At 34.5% G+C, this 17257-nt stretch overlaps 1 protein-coding gene across 8 annotated transcripts in view; it reads left to right on the forward strand.

Annotated features, from left to right (window-relative positions):
* EPHA5 (EPH receptor A5) overlaps positions 1-17257 on the forward strand; it is a 327662-nt gene that overhangs the window by 274366 nt on the left and 36039 nt on the right. For all 8 annotated transcript variants that reach the window (XM_070395748.1, XM_070395765.1, XM_070395757.1 and 5 more), the window contains 3 exons: positions 2374-2441; positions 3718-3843; positions 4826-5011. In XM_070395748.1, coding sequence (XP_070251849.1) covers positions 2374-2441; positions 3718-3843; positions 4826-5011 — 380 coding nt within the window. The remainder of the gene's footprint in view (positions 1-2373; positions 2442-3717; positions 3844-4825; positions 5012-17257) is intronic.

Consider the following 17257-nt stretch of genomic DNA (forward strand, 5'->3'; position numbering starts at 1 on the left):
AGATTGAGAAAGACACAATAAAATGAAACTATATTTCATTTTCACGGATTGAATGAAAAAATCAACATCAAAATGTCCATTTTACTACAAAAAAATATAAAGGTTTAATGCAATCAAATCAAACTATCAAAAACCCGATGATATTTTTAAAGAAATAGAAGAAAAAATAATCAGATATTTGTTTTCTAATGTAAACTGCAGGAACGTGTATACTTTTTAAGACTCTTTAGAATCATCTTTAGAAAAAATGTTGTCAATGTTATTTAAATAACATAAATCTTAGGATGATTTCACACCATTGTATTTAGAGCATTGGTAAAAATAAAGATATCATTAACTTCACTGTAGAGGCATATACATAAAAATTGAAAGAATAACATCTATGAAACTATGAACAGTATTTTAGAATAATTAAATGTCAACTTGAGTAGATCAAATATAATTACAATATAATTTTATTTTTTTCTTCTCTTCATTTCACTGTGGTGAGATATTTCAAGATGTCTGAAGGGTTCTTGAATGATAAATGCACTTAAGTGTTATGAATAAAACTTGAAATGCCACTAGATTCAGATTGTGTATTGTTCCTCACACAAGAATGCTATATATGTTAAATATATTACTTTAAGTTTATTCAAATTAACTAGCTGTACTTTACTAATAAATTGGCAGTTTTTTAGGATGATAAAATGAAGATAATTCTTTTTCCAAAAATGGCACAAAGATGTGGTGTCTTATCTATTTTATGTTATATATATATATATATATATATATACACATATATATATTCACTAAGAAATAATATAGAATAAAATAGGTTTTATTTTTATACCAAAAAATATATAGACTTATTAAACATCCTTGAATGTGTACCAAGAACCAATCCTCATTAGTACATGTCAACTGAACATTTTATTTAGATCACTTAGTAATTTTCAACCAGTTTTGTAATGAAAATATTTTGTCAATCTATTATTTTGGCTATATTTTCTTTATACAAAAATAAATGAAAATTTTGTATTGAATAAACTCAATTTTGTTATGAGAGCTTATAAATAGTAAATTCATAGCCTCGAAACTTCACTAAAATAATTTAAATGTTTTCATTTTAGACAGTTATTTTAATATTATATGGTTAATTATATAATTATTTTAATATTATATAGTTAATTATATAATATCAAATCTATTGAGTTTGAATGCCAATGAATATATCTATAAAATAAATCTATTATAAATAAGAGCATAACTTTCAAAAGAATTCAACCAGAGTTACTAGATGGTATTAATTAAATAGATGGAAATAGACGGGTTGACAGGAGAGAACCCAAGAAGTTCATGCAGAGGACCTACTGGTATAAATGAAGGAACAAAAAACATCAAAAAGTAGTTAGGGATTTCAGGCAATCATGAATGCTTAAAATCTAAGGAAAAGTCATTGGATTTAGATGTGAATATGTAAATAGTGATACTTTGAAGGATAGATTTTTGTAGGTACTAGAAGCAGGTCAAAGAACTCAAACTAGAGAGTAGATGAGAAAACACACACACACAGACACACACACACACACACACACACACACATATAGGAGAGACTAAGATTTGGAGAGTGGAGCTGAGAGAGAGTGCAGGCTGTGGTCAATTTGATACTGATCTGAGGAGATGTGAGTGGAAAAGAGCTAGTGCAGCAACTAATGATTCCAAAAGAAGAGAAAAAATCAAATGATAGAGTAAGGAGTTGAGGGTGGGAGACTAATGAATCAGACATATTTTGAGCTGTTCATCCTGAAAAGAGTAGTCAGTGACTTCTGAGCTGGCAAAAGAAACAAAGAAAGAAGAAAGAAGAAGGAAGAAAGAAAGGGAGGTAGGGAGGGAAGGAAAAGAAAGAGGAATACAAACATGTCTGCTGTTAGGTGTATGGTGAAGAGAAGTTAAAATATGAGTTGGATAGATTCAGACTTCTCAGTAAAATATGAGAAAGAGTGAGAGGGCTATTGGCTAGAGCAGTGGTCGGCAAACTGCGGCTCGCAAGCCACATGCGGCTCTTTGGCCCCTTGAGTGTGGCTCTTCCACAAAATACCACGTACAGGCACGCCTGTCCAGTGCGATTGAAACTTCGTGGCCCATGCGCAGAAGTTGGTATTTTGTGGAAGAGCCACACTCAAGGGGCCAAAGAGCCACATGTGGCTCGCGAGCCGCAGTTTGCCGACCACTGGGCTAGAGTAACGTGACCAAAAAGAGTACTGGTGTTATTTCATACTACTAGTGTGAAAATCAGTTAGGGTCGCAATCATTTCAATTGTGTTTCATGCTTCCGGCTTGATGTGATTCACCCGTTGGAGATGGGGCTAATTGTAGCTTAATCTGTTCCAGGCGGTGTGGTTACAGCAAGGCAAAACAAGACCCGGAAGAGGAAAAGATGCATTTTCATAACGGGCACAGTAAGCAAATTGTAAAAACTCAAAAGTACACAATGTCAGGCACAGATTATTATTATGGTGTGTTGTTGTTTTTCAGACAAGATTTCTATTAACTGACCAAAATAGTGGTTTAAAAATGTTTTTTGTTACATTTCTGTAAAGCATATAAGCGTAGGGCACTGCGGCTGATTCTAGGCAACAGAGAGATCGTTTGAGCAATTCTTTACAGCATTCTTTGATTATAATCATTAAAATAGAAACCCTTTGATTAATATCTAAGCCAATTCTAAATGTTAGCAATGCATTCAATAGAAATCTGTTTTTAAATCGCACCATCAGATTACAGATATGAAAATTCTCAGTATTTTTTTGCAGCATTATAACAGGACTTTCCCTGAGCAGATCCTGTAGCAGCAACCTTGGTTCCAATGACTTGAATAACTCTATATTTTTAAGAAATGCAAAAATCAAGTTTTAACAATGAGCTTTAAGAATTAGTAAAAAGTTTGTAATTAATGGTATTTTAATACGTTCCTTTTGTCATTAACATTGCAGCATGAGTCGTTTCATCAAGTAAATGACAAAAAAGGGTTTCTTTTATTTCTGTCACTATTCTAGGACCATAAAAGACAGTCATTAAAGCCATACGTCACGCTGTAAAGCATTGAGTCCATTTCCATAATATTGCTATTTAATGTTACTTATCCTCAAAAAACAAACAAACAAAAAACCCTGTGAGGCTGATGTTGGTAGCTTTTAAATAGGATGAAACAGGCTCATGGAACACAGCAGTCTATGCAGTAACACAGGTACAGTGAGAAGTAGAGCATCTCTTTTTCTTTCGACTTCTCTGTAAGTCATATTGGACCAAAGCACCTGAAAATGTATTTTACATTATTTTTAAACCAAAATTAATCATCTCTGATGATAATTTAAGTGTGATGCAGACTAACAAACCAACAAATAAACCACTGACATTTCATTGTCCCCTTTAGTAAACGAAACTGTCTTTGTTTGTCTCAGAGACTAACTCAGTAAAACACTGGTGTTGAAAGATGTACTTACTCATATACATTGCCTGTATATATTTCTTGTACATGCCAACTATTCAGATTTCAAAATTATAAAAGTAACATAGTTGAACAAATGATTCCTATAATTCAGGAGAAGCTTTGTTCTTATAGCTCATACACTTATAAGGATTAGTGATTTAAGCCACAGTTGCATGTTAATAACATTTATCATTTCACTCATCCAGCACAAGCACTTGTATCTTAATGCCCATTTATTTTCACAGTTAAACTACCAGGAGTAAGAACTTATATCGATCCACATACCTATGAGGATCCCAATCAAGCTGTCCATGAATTTGCCAAGGAGATAGAAGCTTCATGCATCACAATTGAAAGAGTTATTGGAGCAGGTATCACAGTGTGTTTAAGTCAGATTTTTCACTTGTGTTTAATGATAAGATTTAATGATAGAATGTAATGTGTCATTGTCCTGATCTGATACAGAATTTTTTTTTATTTTAAATATGTTTTTATTGACTTTAGAGAGGGAAGAAAAGAGAGGTAGAGAGAGATAGAAACGAGGATGAGAGAGAAACATCAACATAGATTGGCTGCCTCCTTCACGCCTCCTGCTGGGCATGTGCCCTGACCAGGAAGGGAACTAGAGACCTCTTGGTGAATGGGTGGATGCTCAACCACTGAACCACACTGGCCAAGCTAACACAAAATGTTTTTGATCTTTTGTAACTGACTCACTTTCAAAGTGTTATATAATGAATCATATTTTAATGCTACCTTCTGTGTAGCTCACACTTCAACCAGCAAGTGTCTAGTTTATGAAATAAAAAAATAAACCAGCAATATATTCAAACATAGTGTTTCACTATCTACTGTTTATTTTAATACATATACATATATAATTTGTAATGCTGAAAATATTTACATAATTCAAGCACCCAGTTATTCTATTTATGAACATTTCTTCAATACAATTGTTTTCTTTTTTTTCCTAAAAAAAGATTTGTCCTGCTATAATCGTTTCTCCCTTTCTCTTCTCATTAATGGCACTACTAGAATAGAAAACAAAACAAAACAAAACAAAAAACGGAAGAAGGAAATTATTTAAGTCAGTTGCATTTAATTGTGTTGTAACATTTCCATTAAGGGTTTTGTTGGTGAGATGGATGAAGCTAATAACCCCCATAGTGTGTTATGATCACTTGTAGATGATTGTTCCCAGTGCACCATTTATTTCTATTAGCGTAGGTAACAAAGTTTGGACTCCTTTGTTAACTCTGTTTCATCTATACCTTGATATTCTGAGTGCTTTATATTATTATTAGATTAAGGATTTCAAATGATTTTGTATGCTTTTTCTATCTTTGTCACAAGGTGAATTTGGTGAAGTTTGTAGTGGACGTTTGAAACTTCCAGGAAAAAGAGAATTACCTGTGGCGATCAAAACCCTTAAAGTAGGCTACACTGAAAAGCAACGTAGAGATTTCCTGGGTGAAGCAAGTATCATGGGGCAGTTTGATCATCCTAACATCATTCACTTAGAAGGTGTAGTGACCAAAAGTAAGTACAACCACAAATTATGCATGCATGTGTGTACGTATCATTAATATCTGGGTTTCTATTAGCTTATTATTAATTTCAGAGTTGAGCCATAGTAATATTATTAATAATTTCTCTAATATAAGTAATCATTGTCCTGTATTTTAGTGGAGTCAGGTCAAAGCTGATCTTCAATGAATCTGAATTTCTATTTATGTTTTCAATACATATGTATTAACTCATTTACTATTAATTCAGCACCAGAGAAAATGTATCCATAAAAGAAGCAGTAAAGGTACCTTTTTTTTCTCCTGGCTCTTTCACTTTTTATTCTAATGAAATATTAACTTCAAAGTTTTTATTGAGGCATTGAAGTTTAACATTTAATAGAATTATTATAACCATAGGTGCCCTGCCTTTTTTCAGAACCTTTTAAGTAGGTTTTACAGCCAGATGTGTTTTTTTTATTCAATCTTTTTTCCCATTGGGGTATTTTAATAGTTCTAGGGAAAGCAACAGTCTCAGAAGACGGTGAAAGTTCCCTAAGACTAATTATTTTGTTAAAGCAAACAGATTTGTACTAAGAAATATTTAGAAATTTCACATCTCTTTTAAATTTGTATGAGTGTCTTGTAAATGTAGTTTTGTGGTGAACTTCCCAATATAAAGATTTCAAATAATTTTTAGTCAGCCAATAAAGTATTTATATGGCACATAACTGAGGCCTTTAAGTTCTTTTAACCTATTTTTTCTTTGCCAATTGTGTTCTCATTCCTTTCTTTATCATTCATGCCCTACTTATCACTTACTAAATCATCTAAAATTGTGGCAAACAACATTATTTAGACTTTCTTTCAAGCACTTGTTCAATTTCCAGTTTCTATTAATCAAGTTTAAATTACATACGTCAAATATGCACACAAGCCATGTGTATTTAATAAATGTTCTTAACTGACAAATTTTAATTAATAAGATATCCATTTACTCCATGTAGCTTTTAAAAATGAAAAACAAAACAACACAAATTTTTATATAGCAAGTTTATACCCAAATCATAATTCAGTCACAATAGTTCACTGATAAGAATGCAAAAGTCTTCTCACAAGTTTGAGCAAAAGACCATAGCAGAAGTATCATGGAGATGATTGGTTGAACTTTTTAAAAAAAATTTTAAATTCTATTATTATTTTTAAAATTATTTTAAATTTTATTGGAGTGACATTAGTCAACATGAACATCTAGGTTACATGTGTGAATTACTAATTTACAAAATCTGTATATAGGACCATGAGCCCACCAACCAAAGTCAAATCTTCTCCTGTCACCTCATATTAGGACCCTTTTCTTCCCCCACCCCCCTCTCCCTGGCAACCACCACACTGCTGTTTGTGTACATAAGTTTCAGCTTTATATTCCACATATGAGTTAAATCATATAGTTCTTAGCTTTCTGTTTGACTTATTTCACTTCGCATAATGTTCTCAAGGTCCACCCATGGTGTTATAAATGACGCTATTTCATCCTTTCTTATGGCCGTGTAGTGCTCCCTTGTGTATATATTCCACATCTTCTTTATCCGGTCCTCTATAGTAGGGACCTTTGGATGTCTCCAAGTCTTGGCCACCATGAATAATGCTGCAGTGAACATAGGGGTTCATATACCTTTGCATATAAATAATTTCGAGTTTTTCAAGTATATACCCAGGAGTGAGATTGTTGGGTCATATGGTAGCTCTATTTTTAATTTTTTGAGGAATCGTCAGACTGCTTTCCATAGAGGTTGTACCAGTCTATATTCCCACCAGCAGAGAATGAGGGTTCACTTTTTTCAAGAACCTCTCCAACACTTGTTGTTGCTTGTCTTGCTGATAATGGCCACTCTAACTGGTGTAAGGTAGTATCTCATTGTAGTTTTAATTTGCATTTCCCTGATTGCCAGTGAGGTTGAACATCTTTCCATATATCTATTGGCTGTTTGTATGTCTTCTTGGGAGAGGTGCATTTTCAGGTCTTCTGCCCACTTTTTGATTGGGTTGTTTATTTGTTTGGTGTTGAGTATTATGAGTTCTTTTTATAAACCTTTGTCAGAGCTACTGTTTGTAAATATCTCCCACCTGGTTGGCTGCTGGTTTGTTTTGTTGTCCATTTCTTTGGCTGTGCAGAAGCTCTTCATTTATTTTTGCCTTTACCTCCCTTGCCTTTGGGGTCAAGTCCATAAAATGTTCTCTACCAGCCAGGTCGATAAGTTTGGTACCTATATTTTTTTCTATGTGACTTATAGTTTTGGGTCTTATGTTTAAGTCTTTGATCCATTTTTGAATTAATTTTTGTACATGGGAACAAACTAAAATCCAGTTTTATTTGTTTGCATGTGGCTTTCCAATTTCCTAGCATCATTTATTGAAGAGACTATCTTTACTCCAAAATGCATTTCTGGCTCCTTTTTTGAAAATTATCTGTCTATATACATGTGGTTTTATAGCTAGGCTCTCTATTCTATTCCATTGATCTATGTATCTATTTCTCTGCCAGTACCATGCTGTTTTGATTATTGTAGCTCTGTAGTATATTTTGAGGTCAGGTAGCATGATACTTTCAGCATTGTTCTTTTTTTTCAGAATTGCTTTGGCTATTCTGGGTCTTTTGTGCTTCCATACAAATCCGATGATTTCTCGTTCTATTTCTTTAAAAAGTGACATTGGGATTTTGACAGGGATTGCATTAAATCTGGATATTGCTTTGGGTAAAATGGCCATTTTAATTATGTTGATTCTTCCAATCCATGAGCAAGTGATTTTTTTTTTCCATTTTGTTGTGTCTTTTTCAATCTCTTAATAAAGTTTTGTAATTTTCAGTATATAGTTCTTACACATTCTTTGTTAAGTTTATTCCTAGGTATTTTATTCTTTTGATTGAACTTTTGAATAATCCTGTATTGCTATGAGAATGTTTGACCCCATGTCTCCAGGAGACACACATCTCCAGTAAGAATGCCCATAGAATGTAGCATAGGAATAAAATAACTTGCAAGACATGTGGTTTTCTTCAAAACTTAGATGTTTCCTCCTCTGTTGAGTATTCACCCATACATCATTACCCCCTTGGCAGCAAATCAGAGAGTCTATTGCTGGAACAAGAAGAGCACCCTGAGGTCTTATAGAAACAAACAAGTTGCTAAGGAAAGGTGGGGGGGTGGGCAGGGTCAATAGACAGGCAGATAGGGGTAAAGTACTATTACTTTCTGAAAAAAATAAAATAAGAAATATTTTATGAGCTTATACAGTGTGAATGAAATATGAAATAAACAACAGGTTTACAGGTACTATAAAATGAAACTACATTTTGAATTTCACTATACTAGTAGTTCATCTGATAGACTATATTCTATCAAGGGTAAGATCTTGAAAGGATATCAGTGATAGCATAGAGTGCTAGATACCATAAGAACAATAATCATAGTAACAACTGAGTAATGTTATTTCCTATTCAGAAATGGTCTTATCTAATATAAAATAGTGTTCTTAAGGATAGTCACAGTATAATAGCATGCAAATATTTGAAAAGTTACATGTCTTCATTTCATTTTAAATATGGTTGCTAAATTTAACTTCCTCAAAATAAATTCTGACCATGACTTCCTACTACCCAGGGTAAATGTAAAACTCCTTAGGCTGCCAGTCTACCTTCTGTAATGAATTAATGTAATGTTTAGAACTGTGCCAAATTACTATTACTACGATGGAGACAATACTGTGTAATGGTCAGAAGCATGGACTATGGATCTAGCCATCTAAATTTTATTTTGGTTCTACCATAACTACTATGTGACTGCACAAGTTAGTTAAACATTCAGCAACCTTAGTTTCTTCATCGAGGACATGGATTAAGAATATCTCTTAGTCATATTGTAAAGATGACATGAACACAAGTAAAGTTCAATATGGGCATGGCACAGAGTGGGTACTTAATTATTATATAACTAGAGGCTTGGTGTACGAATTTGTGCATGGGGGGGGGGGGGGGCGGGCCCTTGGCCTGACCGGCAATCAGGGCTGTTCAGGGCCCATCTCACACAATCCTGATTGGGGTCAGCCAGCTGGGGGGAGGGACCCCAGGAGTTTGGCCAGCCAGGGGAGGGACCATGAGAGGGTGGCCTCATTTAGATATTTAAATGGATATGGAGAAGTTCAGAGCATAGTAAAAACTATAAATACAAAAGTAATAATATGTATATATATATATAGGCTTAAGCGATTGTTACAACCTAATGACCGGATGACCAGAGGACCTGCCAATAGCTATGACGTGCACTGACCACCAGGGGGCAGATGCTCAGAGCTGCCCCTGGTGGTCAGTGTGTCCCCACAGCCAACCTCCTGTGGCCGGCTAACCTCCTGCAGTCCCTTCCCCAAGCCTGCCAGCCAGCCCCAATCAGCCCCAATCGGCCCCGATTGGGACTGGGAGAGATGCCCCCCACCATGGGCCCCAATCGCCTGCCAGGACGAGGGACACCACCTGTGCGTGAATTTGTGCATGGGGCCTCTCTCTCTCTCGCTCTCTCGCTCTATATATAGAGCGAGAGAGCGAGAGAGAGAGAGAGACAAATAACTGAATATATATATGATATATGATACATTTAGATATGTATATATGTATATATATATATTATATATATGTCTGTATATATACGTGTGTTTTTTATTGATTTCAGAGAGAAAGGGAGAAGGAGAAGGAGAAAGAGATAGAAACATCAATAATGAGATAGCATCATTGATTGACTGGCTGCTTCCTGCAAGCCCCACACTGGGGATGGAGCCCACAACCTGGGCATATACCCTGACCAAAAATCGAATTGTGACCTCCTGGTTCATAGGTTGATACTTAACCATTGAGCCACACTAGCCGGACTTTCTCCATCCTTTTAAGTGAATGTATCAGATATTAGTGGGCAACATTCAAAATTTATTAGAACTAATATTCACCTACTTTTATAGAGTCCTGATTTATTACTGAATTTATGTGAATGGAACGTGACTGAGATAAACTAAGAGAAGTAAACTCTCAGAGACAAACAACTGAATTTATCACATGCATTATAGGCACATGAAACCTTTATTTATAGAAGCAAGTATCAATATCAAAAGTAATTACTAAATTCTGCAAATGCTAGTCTATAATAGTACTGTGGTTGAAAAAAATGGTTTTTAAATGTCCCATCTCCTCACCAATTATCCTAGTTGATGTTTCTTCCATGAGGTTAAACATATAAGTAAAACAAAATGTAAATATTTTAAATATGTCTCTGTCTTTAATTTGTGTTCTATGTGAATTGAAATTGTATTTCCCCTTAATGAATGTAGCTGTTGATGTTCAACTTAGGAAGTCTTCAACTTGTTTTTAATTTACCATGTTGCAACTCACTTTATTTGTGTCCTTAATTTCATGCTTTCTGATCTGATGCTAATTTATTCAACAATTATTTTCAACCTGCAGCACACAGATAATGAGACATAAGTGCAATTGAATCTTGTGATTTTTCTGATTGGAGCTGAGATAGGGTATCTGAAGTAACACTCCAATGTATGGTGCCATCACGCTCCTTCATCTTTTCTGTATTACTGTCCGATGCACCAGAACCATGGGCCCTCATTCAGATTCCTTCTCTGTTTTGTTGTTAAACAGGACCCATTATAAATGGATTCATATTCAAGAGAGGCTTCATGACACACGATGTAAAAAAACCACAGGTCCTAGCTTAATTGACTCATTGGCAATGCAAGATGCTTTAATGTAATATCCACAGTGCCAGCTTTGACCATGTAAAAAGATTCAGGAATAAAATTAAAAGGAGAAAAAATATAATATTCCATTGCAGCATCCTTAGTTTAAGATTTTTTTCTCACCCATGGAAATTATTATCAAAATTGATTGAATGAATATTTCTATTGAATCTTAAATTATTCATTTTTATATTTCTTAATCTGAGATCATATGAAAATAAACAGTTCTGTACAATTAATAAACCAAAACATTAGAGGAACATTCTATAAATTTTTAAGTATCTTTTAAATATAGTATTTCATTCTCATAAAGTTACTTTTGTTTTCCAGGCCCTTATTATATAGTTCCCAGGGCTATCTCAGCAGTCTACTACCAGTTTTTCTATTTTGGTATTTTCCTGCATTGGTTCATTCCACACCTACTGTTCTCAGGTAGATTTTACTAGATCACTGCTCTCCTCTCATCACCAAACAAGCTAATAAATGGAACAAAACACATACAAGGGTGGGCAAAAGTAGGCTGACAGTTGTGAGTACATGAAACACAGATTTCATTCTTGTATTATTTAATTATTAATTGTACTATGTATTTGTGTTATTTGTCTTTTTAGTGTTGTCACTGTTTTGTATACTTACTTAGGATTTATCTTTTAGGTAATGATGGCTGTAATTTAACCTATTTCTGCCCATCCCTGTATATTTTAATTGTTAACCTGATATACTTTGGCTGTATCTCCACTTCCTTTCCAGAAGTGTTCCTATGTGTCCTTGTATATTGCTCAACATGGGCAGCATTTCACATGTTTGTTGAATGAATGAATTCTTAGTTAGAGGCAATCTTATAAGTTCTAGTTACATTTCTCACACTATGAATTATATCATAATTATAACTCTACATGTTTTATAATATTTGCTATACAATAAGCTTCTTAAAACTAATATATGTTTATAGGTCCCCCACACCCAATGTCTATCACAGGGCCAGAGATATTAAATAATTTAAAAAGAGCATAAATTATATTAAATGAGCGAAAGACTAAATTACAATTATGTAAATATTTAAAACCAATTAGAATAATATAGAGTTTTTATTTTAATTTTTAAAATTTTATTCTATAATACCATAAGTGTTTTAGAAAAGAATTAAAATTCATACAAAGTAAATTGCCTGAGAATTTTTTTACAGAATCTTGTATATAAGTTATTACTGCTACTTACCATTAACATTACTTTAATAATTTACTAAACTTAATGCTCTTTCTATATTACTCCTTTAATCTGCACAGTAATGCTATCTTGTGGACACTAGTATTTGTTCTCATCTTACAGATGGGAAAAATTAACTTTAAAGAGGTTAAATACCTTATCCAATGTCATAAAACTAAGTGTAGGATAATGCCAGACTTTAGAACAATTCCATACTACTCCAAAACCCAGTCTTAAACAGTGTGCCTTGCCAACCTCATGTAATTCAGTATTCACTTGAGAAGAAATATTTATTTATTCATTCAAAAAGTGTTAATTGGTCACCTAATACATGTCTATTCCTATTAATCAGTGGGATCCAGGAGAGATGAAGCAGCCTGAGTTCCTGACTTATGGAGCTTACCTTTGTGGGTGGAGGAGACACAAACTGAAAGAACATATGCACTTACATTATTTGAAATGGAGAAACTAAAGCTAAGCTAGGATATTAGGGATTGGTTCTATCGAGAATTGGTGGTCTCTATTTTCCTTAGAAAAAGACCTCTCTGAAAAGGCTTGAATAAATAAAGTGAAAGTGCAGACCTGTGAGAACCACACCAGGGTTCCCCGGATAGTCAAGGCCAATAGGAGCACAGAGGCCTTGTCAATACACCAGAATGGCCAAGGTCACTCTGAGCATGAGCCTAATTGGGGTGCCCAAGGCCAAGATACCATGAACAGGTGCAAGTACACACTGTGCCCTTCTGTAACCCAAATGATTGATGTCACTGTTAACAACTGGCCTTCTTTATCTCTGGGGTAATATAGAGGTTACTGACCAGAAGGAGTGTGTGTGTGAAGAAGTTTGCTAGAGAGAGCAGCAGGGCAGAGTAGAGAAAGAGCTCAAGAGAAGCAGAGGCAGCAGACACAGAGAATGTAGCTCCTATGTGTGCAGGAGAGAGGAGAGCTCAGATGGAGATAAGAGATGGTATTGTTACTATGTAAGGCTAAGAGCTCATAGAGAGCTCAGATATAGCTGCCATGTTAACCAGCCAGTGTGCTGAGCCAGAGAGGCTGGAGAAGCTGCTGAGCCAGAGAGCTCAGGTACTGCTATGATGTGAGGCGGTGAGTCTAGGGGGAAGCATGGGGCTGCTCAGATAATAGCTGTGGGTACAGAGACTGAGGCTGCTTTGTAGGAAAAATGTACATGTTAACCAGCTGGTGTCCAGCTGCCTGACTGTATGGACTTTCCTGTGGAGAATTGTCTTGTCTGGTAGCTACATGGCCACTGACTTCTGCAATAAAGACTCATTTTTATACACCCACAACTTCTTATGGCTTTTCCATCTAAAACCCGGTGTCCTAGGAGGTCCAGCCCTAGGCAGAGGTGCTTGGCCAAACACCTGTTACTAGTGAGCAGAGGATAAAGGAGGAACTTGGACTAAGTTCCCAACAGTGAGTACAGTGGGCAGAGTTCAAGAAGGGACCTGCCCTGTGCTTGGCATAGTCAAATGGGAAGAATTTAGAAGAATATATGGACTCAGAACAACTCAGAGCAGCATGCTGAGCAGTGCTCTGGCTCTGCTGTGACAAGACCTTACAAATACCAGGGGTCGGAGTGTTATAGGAAGAAGGACCAGCAAGGCTGAAATACAACCTGCATGGAATGTTCAAGAACCAGCATGATGGCCATTGTTGCTTCAGTGGAATGGATGAGAGCAGTCTGGGAAGAACTTAAAAGAGGTAATAGGAGGATAGAAATGTAAGAAGTCTTTGGTCCCTATAAAAACAATTTCTTAAAATGAACTTTAGAGCCTATAGAGCCAAGATGTAATGGAATCTGATGTCTACATTAAATGGATCAGTCAGTCCAGGCTGCTATGTTGAGTATAGATGGTAGGAGCCAGTGTTTAAGCATGGAGCAGTGAGGAGGACCCTAACATTATTCACACCTCATCATTGATTAGATCAGGACAGAGGTTGAATTCTGTAGATTTTTAAAAAAATATATTTTGATTGAATTCTAGTGGGAGAGGAGGAGAGAGGGAAAGAGAGAGAAAAATATCCATGAGAGATCAAAAAAACATCAGTTGGCTGCCTCCTGCATGCCCCCACCAGGGATCCAGCCCAAAACCAGGGAATACACCCTGGAATCGAACCTGCATGAGACAGTGCCCAACCAACCAAGCCACACCAGCCAGGGCCAATACGGTAGATATTTTAAAGGCAATCAAAATATGGCTTCTTATGGTTTGGAAATAGAGTGTGAGGAAAAGAGAGGGAGTCAATGATAACTATACATTATTTGTCCAGGTACCTTGAAGAAAGGAATTGCCGTTTATAGGGAACAATCTAGAAGGAATAAGACTTTGGTTGGTCATCAGTAGTTCAGTTGTGGATAAGTTAAAGTTGAGATGCTTATAAGCACCCAGTTGCACATGTTGTGTATAAAGTGTAATTTACCTTTAGTCCTGAAAAGTGTAAATTGAGGTATTTAAAGACTGAGTATGCTATGAACCAGTGATAAACCATAATGCAAATAAACAACTTTAAAACAGACATAAAAACAGAAGTCAGCTCATTAATGTGGTACTTTGTTTTCTTTGTTATGGCATATACAGAGGTTTAATAAATACACATAAAATAATTATTAGGGATTTATAAGTGCTCTTCCTGATAAAATCTAAATCCTAATCATCTGAAAGAATATAAATCTATGGAAACAGATTTACTGTCTCATAGATTGACTGTTAGTAAATTAAAATATGTGTTTTAAAGTTATTTTCATTATTAATAAAACAAAACTGTCAGATTTGATAATTCTTAGAGTCCCCACCTCCTCTGAAAAGTCTATAATTTCTGATTTCATAACTAATTATTATCCATTTACAATGTCAGAACACTTCGAATCCATTTTTAATATGAGAAATGAATTATCTAATGGAAAAGTTTATATCAATGTAAACAATATGAAATAAAAGAAATAAATATGTAAAGTTTGGAATTTCTACCTATAGAGACATTTGGTGTTTTTATGCTACTTTTTTAGTATAGGCTTTAGATTGTATCATATTTCCCAAATTTTAAAATTATATAAATATATATACATATATAGCTGAATATATATGTATATATATGTGAGTATAAACATTTATACATATATGTGTGTATATATGTATATATGTGTGTGTGTGTATATACATATATATATATATATATATTACCTTCCTAAATGTTAACCAATAAAAATTGTCCATAATTGAATGAAAATATCTGAGTTTCATTATAACTGTTGCATACTTTGCCTCCCTCCACCTTATAAACATTACCTGTTCCTATTATAAGCATAAGATCCCATTTTGTGGTTGGCTATTAACCATGAATAATTGAATCATGATATTTGCATTATTCCATGTTTCCTTTGGGAGAATAATAAAATTAATTTCAAACAGCTACAAGTGTTAGTATACTATATAGTCTACAACCCAAATAGAATGGCATAGTGAAATAAGACTATAGCTACACTAGTGTAAGCACAGAATTATTTTTAATTATTTATAAATCTTATAAAATGTTTTGTAGCAAACCCCAGTGACAATTATTTGCCAGTGATTCATGACGCTTCTAAATCAAATGCTCCCTTATGTCCCTAAGTGGTGTCATGTGTTTGTTGGTGAGTTAATAGTTTCAGAAAAGGGAGTGATATCAATGCAAATAAAATAATAAGCCAAGATTTAGCTGCAACTCTTGTGATATGGTCCAGTTCAGTGTTTCTCAAAATGTAATGTGCCTCATAGGGTATTGTTAACATGCATAATCTGTTTCAGTAGCTAGGATTGGGCACTGAAATTTGGCTTTTCTAACAAGCTCCCAGATGATAACTGTGCTGCTCGTCAAGGACCATAGTTTGAAAATCAAGGGTAGATCTACATCAATATTCCCCAAAGTTTGTTTCACGTAACTCTGAGATCTTATGGAAAAGGATTCAATTATCAAAAGTGGCTCCCTCTCTCCTCTCTTGGATTTGTGATGGACATTGGCACCAAAAATCATGTAGTAGCGAAACAAACTCAAGTTTTAAATTGTGGTAGAAAAAAAATGCACACATATGAAATCTACCCTCTTAAATTTTTAAGTGTTCAGTACAGTATTCTTTATAAGCACAATGTTATGTAGTTATTTTTATAAGTTTCCATACTGAATAACTGAATGTCTTTTGTGATAGCACTTTTATAGAATTTTGATAACAATTGAAACTCTGTATGCATTGATCAGCCACTCCTCCTTTCTTCCTCACCCCAGCCTCTGGCAACCACCTTTCTTATTTCTGCTTCTATGGCTTTGATTACTATATGGATATCTCATATATGTAGAATCTGAAGCCATTTCACTATAGAACACGTCGGAACACTCACAGCATATATATGTAATGATCATATATGTAAGAACATATTATTTATTGAAAGAAGCTGAATTCCCACCAGATCTGCCATCAGTGATTTTTAGTTTGGTATGACATAGTTATGATTACCAAGCTTGTATTAATACAAAAGAGTAAATATTTATGAGATGTAAAGATAAAATTTCAAATTAAAATAAATATTTTGAAATTACAGGCATAGTATGGAGGAAAAGAAAACAGCTTTTATAGTCAGATGGACATAAATTTGATTCCCAATTTTGTTTCTTAGACAAGTTGCTCTAATCAGCCAAAGTAATATATTGAATCTTTCTAAATTTTACTTTTCTTTCTTTGAAAAATCTTTTGTCATATCATTTTATAGAATTTTGATAATTGAAATGATTATCATGTATTGCAAAGAGTAGCCAATAAGTCAATAAATTGCAGCTCTTTTATAATTATCAATAATGAATGTGAATTCCTCAGATAATGTGTTTTATTACTGCTTAGACTCTGCCTGGGCTGGGTCTCCAGTAAATGATATACAGTAATATAAAAGCTCTGGTCCATGATTACAATCATGTTTTGACATGCTTTATGAGCTCTCTTTATATGAATTTTTGATAATATGCTTTCAAAACTATTGGCAGATCTACTCTTTGTCTGTACTTCAAGCTGGGTAATGGAAAATGATTTATACAGTTTTATTGAATTTACAAGGACTAGAGTAAGCCATGCTAATTATTGCTATGTCATTCTTGCAGGCTAGCAGGAACTGAGACAAAACATAAGCCAAACTAAACATAATTAGCATTAAAATGACTCAAGCATGAAATATAATCAAATGGGTCCTGAAGTGTCTTATTTTTTGTCCACAAAAAAGTTTCATGCTTGTTTGCA

Source organism: Myotis yumanensis, unplaced genomic scaffold, assembly GCF_028538775.1.
Source record: "Myotis yumanensis isolate MYYU_CA2020_CCGP unplaced genomic scaffold, mMyoYum1.0.hap1 SCAF_1, whole genome shotgun sequence".
Lineage (NCBI taxonomy): Eukaryota > Metazoa > Chordata > Mammalia > Chiroptera > Vespertilionidae > Myotis > Myotis yumanensis.